General features: G+C 45.4%; 1 protein-coding gene across 1 annotated transcript in view; it reads left to right on the forward strand.

The window, feature by feature from the left end:
- Positions 1 to 5,000, forward strand: part of LOC138369785 (beta-1,3-glucan-binding protein-like) — a 70,219-nt gene that overhangs the window by 64,833 nt on the left and 386 nt on the right. Inside the window, exons 10-11 of the mRNA XM_069333396.1 lie at positions 1,258 to 1,377; positions 2,508 to 5,000. The exon at positions 2,508 to 5,000 is cut by the window's right edge and continues 386 nt beyond it. Coding sequence (XP_069189497.1) covers positions 1,258 to 1,377; positions 2,508 to 2,618 — 231 coding nt within the window. The 3' untranslated portion in view covers positions 2,619 to 5,000. The remainder of the gene's footprint in view (positions 1 to 1,257; positions 1,378 to 2,507) is intronic.

Below are 5,000 nucleotides of genomic sequence, written 5' to 3' on the forward strand. Positions count from 1 at the left end.
GTGTTAGAATTATTAATCTTACTTTTTCGGTTATATTTAATAATATATGTCTACAGGAAAGACTGCTACCAAAATATACTAATATATATATATATATATATATATATATATATATATATATATATATATATAATATATATATATATATATATATATATATATATATATATATATAAGAACTCTTTGACCCGGCCAGGATTCGAACCCATGCCGTCCAGGATCACCCCTAAACGTACACAGTACCGTGACCACTGCACCAATGATCGTCTCGATCATTGTTAAGATATATGCATTGTGTATATCACATTCATTGGCTGCCTGTTCCCCCAACAGAGCGAATTATAATTATTTTCATCTCTTTTATTTTTGTGCATGATAAAGCTTTGTGCCTGTTGCTGTGGTGGCAAGCTGATGATTGCTGTGTGGCGGGTTTCACAATATTAATAAGAAGGCAGCCTATATACGTATATTACATATTTATTGTTATATAATATATTCTCCTTGTTTATCTGGGAAATTACATATGTTTGTCATTGAGTGATTGTTATGAGAGAAAAATTTAGATTCCAAAATTTAAAAAAAAAATACTTCTTAAATTACTTCAATTTCCCGTTAAATTTCACTTACATCCCTCAATTTCTTTGATAATTATAGAATTATTTTATAGCTGAATATGGAAGCACATTCGTTGATAGTCATTACAATATCCCATTTGATGCTAAGTTAATTCCTTGTTATTACCTGGTCTCTTGTTATTTGATAAATGATGCATAATATTGCTAAATATTTCCCTTTTTCTTTGGAAAGATAATTACTTATATTATAGTTGTTAATTTTCTCTAGAATTATCTGCTTAACAAATAAATTAACTCTTTAATTATGTTCGTTCTCTTGCTTTAGTTTATTTTTTCAATGAATTTTACTCCCTGTGTATTTAATATTGCAGTTTCACAATTTTTTATTTTTATGTACAAAATATTTCACTCTTTCTATCTATAATTATCAGAGTCTATCTAGAATTATCATCTATCAAAGTCCTGGTGTTAATTGTAAAATGGCATTTAAGACTAGAGATACCTTACTAAAAACTGTGTGTCTGTTTAGAGTAATATATGGTAATGTTTTCTGTCGCAAATGTTATTTCCTCTGTTGTGTAGGTGACATCAATGATAAGCTTCTTCAACACACTTCTTCATTTTTAAATAAAAAAATTTAAGGCATACAGTTTATGTTCTAATTATGGGAACGTGTCTTCAGTTCTACATCGTCCTAAACTTGGCTGTCGGGGGCGTGAATGGCTACTTCCACGATGGCGTGGCCAGGAACAAGCCCTGGAGCAACGCCTCCCCTCACGCTGCGCTAGACTTCTGGAACGGTGTAAGTCTTCACTATAATTTACTTCTGTTTTTGATTATCAATTAACGTGTCAATACATTACCCATGTGTAATGAACTAAGCTGTTCATATTAATATAAATAAAAATGGAAATGTTCGTTTGTGAATAACCGCTAATCACCGAAAGTTCTTCACCGATTGCTTTGAATTTTTCATACAACGTTCCATTCGCATCCGAGCAGGTTTTTATATGCATACTATATAGAGTCACGTCTATGACGGTAAAAAAAAAAAAAAAAAAAAAAAAACATGCATTATCTGAAAAACGGTGTTTTTCATTTGAGGAAAATCTTCGAAACCTCTTTACGAATTGCTTTGAATTTTTGATACAACGTACAATGCATTCGAATAGGCGCGTCTTATTATATATCTACTATATATATGCCTAACCTGTGACAGGACAAAACATGTTTTTTTGTTTAAACAATGCCATCTGTTGGTCGCCTCTCACCGTGTACTCCTACACAGTAGCAACTGTGACACCTTATACTCATCCTACACAGTAGTAACAGTGACACCTTACACTCATCCTACACAGTAGTAACAGTGATACCTTACACTCATCCTACACAGTAGCACCTGTGACATCATACATTCATCCTACACAGTAGCAACTGTAAAATCATACACTCATCTTACATAGTAGCAACTGTGACACCTTTCACTCATCCTATACAGTAGCAACTGTGACATTTTACTCATCCTGTACAGTAGCAACTGTGACACCTTACACTCACCCTACATAGTAGTAACACTGCCAACTCTCACATTATCCACCTGCATGGTACTGTTAACTGTGACAACTTACACTCACCCCACACAGTAGCAACACTGGCAACTCTCATGTTATCCACCTGCTTGGTACTGTTAACTGTGACACCATACACTCACCCCACACAGTAGCAACACTGCCAACTCTCATGTTATCCACCTCCTTGGTACTGTTAACTGTGACACCTTACACTCACCCCACACAGTAGCAACACTACCATCAGTATCCACCTGCTTGGTACTGTTAACTGTGACACACTCACCCTACACAGTAGCAACACTACCATCATTTTCCACCTGCTTGGTACTGTTAACTGTGACACCTTACTCTCCCTCCTCAGCGTGAGTCGTGGCTGCCCAGCTGGAAGCACGGTGAGCCGCACATCAGCGAGGAGGCAGCTCTTAAGGTCGACTACATTAAGGTCTGGAAAATGGAGAGCATCGAGCAGTAGCCCACACCATCCAGCAGCAGACCCACGCCTCACCCACACCATCCAGCAGCAGACCCACGCCTCACCCACACCATCCAGCAGCAGACCCACGCCTCACCCACACCATCCAGCAGCAGACCCACGCCTCACCCACACCATCCAGCAGCAGACTCAGGCCTCACCCACACCATCCAGCAGCAGACCCAGGCCTCACCCACACCATCCAGCAGCAGACCCACGCCTCACCCACACCATCCAGCAGCAGACCCACGCCTCACCCACACCATCCAGCAGCAGACCCACGCCTCACCCACACCATCCAACAGCAGACCCACGCCTCACCCACACCATCCAGCAGCAGACCCACGCCTCACCCACACCATCCAGCAGCAGACCCACGTCTCACCCACACCATCCAGCAGCAGACCCACGCCTCACCCACACCATCCAGCAGCAGACCCACGCCTCACCCACACCATCCAGCAGCAGACCCACGCCTCACCCACACCATCCAGCAGCAGACCCACGCCTCACCCACACCATCCAGCAGCAGACCCACGCCTCACCCACACCATCCAGCAGCAGACCCACGCCTCACCCACACCATCCAGCAGCAGACCCACGTCTCACCCACACCATCCAGCAGCAGACCCACGCCTCACCCACACCATCCAACAGCAGACCCACACCTCACCCACACCATCCAGCAGCAGACCCTCGCCTCACCCACACCATCCAGCAGCAGACCCTCGCCTCACCCATACCATCCAGCAGCAGACCCTCGCCTCACCCACACCATCCAGCAGCAGACCCAGGCCTCACCTACACCTTCTAGCAGCAGACCCTCGCCTCACCCTCACAACAAAACTGAATCCCCATAGTCTAGACAGTGATAAATACTCCACACCTCCCTTGTTGGCAAGCCGTGTTCCCACAAACCTGCCGGCAAACATCTCTTCACTCCAGGTTCTGACAATCCGAGCCATTGCCAGAGAACCTGATATTCAAAGTGAAAGTGCGACTCCTCGGAGTCTACAAGCGCTCTGAGGGAGAAATTGCAGCAGCCATTGACAAGGCAACATCAGTGGGACCAGTAGACGTCCATATGCGTGGTGTGAGGCCACGGTAACCGTGACAACAAAAGCGGACCTACAGAAGATCCGGAACGCCGGGTCCCACTACTGGAGGCGAACCTCTTACCGATTCCTCCCAGACAAATCACTCCCGGGAAAACGATATTTGTGAACAGGCTGAACCGCTGGTTAGCAGGTGAGGTACCCGACACCATGGTGCGGCAAGTGAACGAAGAAAACCCTACATCAAGACCAACGGCGCCACTCGACCCACGATGAAGATGACTTTCGAAACAGCAGAACAGGCCCACGAAGCAGTGAGAAACGGGCTCAAGTGCTTTGGACTCACCTCCTCCCCAAACCAGATCGCCATGGAGAAGGTCTACAACGTGAGACAGTGCTACAAGTGCTTCACCTATAAACACTCTTTCAACAAGTACCCAGAACAAACGGCTAAGTGCAGCTCATGATCCGGTATTCACAACTACAAGGACTGTACCGCCACCACCAAGAAATAAGCGAACTGTGGAGAACAGTACACCGCCAACTCCTACCGCTGCACATAAAGGAAGGAGGAACTGAAGAAGATTAAAGAGATGAACACCACGCCGCCGACCACCCAGAGGTAAGTCGCCACGACCTTAGACCTTGGACCTGACCATTTCCCGAGTCTCCCTTCCGTAAGCCAGATGCAGACTACGACCGTACCACCCCAACCAAACAATGGCTCCTCCCAACAGATCTCCTGGCCTCCACACTGGGGATCTAAGGTCTAACCAGCACCCTCACAGTCCCTTGTATCACGTGCAGGTATTATCCCTGGTCTCATTCGACTAGCAGAGAGGCTTACCGGATCAGACAATCAACGATTCGTCATGGAACTGAACGCAGTGTACGTAGCCAATGGCCTGCACCCCATCATCGCCCTGGACTAGAGTCGTACTGCCTCCATTACCACTCCAGAGACTACCACCATGACGACCACGTGGTCAATCTCTACACAGACTCCAGAACCACCCAAGACCCGGGCAGAACAAACTGAGGTATTTGCTTCTCTAGCTCCCAACACTTCTACCATCACCATCTCAGCAGCAACGCTAGCAGACGTGCTGTGAAGAAATACTAACAGCACCACCAACGCTCCTGAAATAGCTGCTACCACTAATCCACGACACTTGAGCCTACCTCAGGCTGCGAGACGAAAGACAAAATCACCAACCACGGATGTTACAGACTCCTCAGACGAGGAAATCTTAGTAGGAGCTCCACCGCCACAGCACAGTGACACCTATTCGGTTCAAGATCTTTTCTTGGAGGCCAACTCACCAAA

The sequence above is a fragment of the Procambarus clarkii genome, chromosome 4 (genome assembly GCF_040958095.1).
Source record: "Procambarus clarkii isolate CNS0578487 chromosome 4, FALCON_Pclarkii_2.0, whole genome shotgun sequence".
NCBI lineage: Eukaryota > Metazoa > Arthropoda > Malacostraca > Decapoda > Cambaridae > Procambarus > Procambarus clarkii.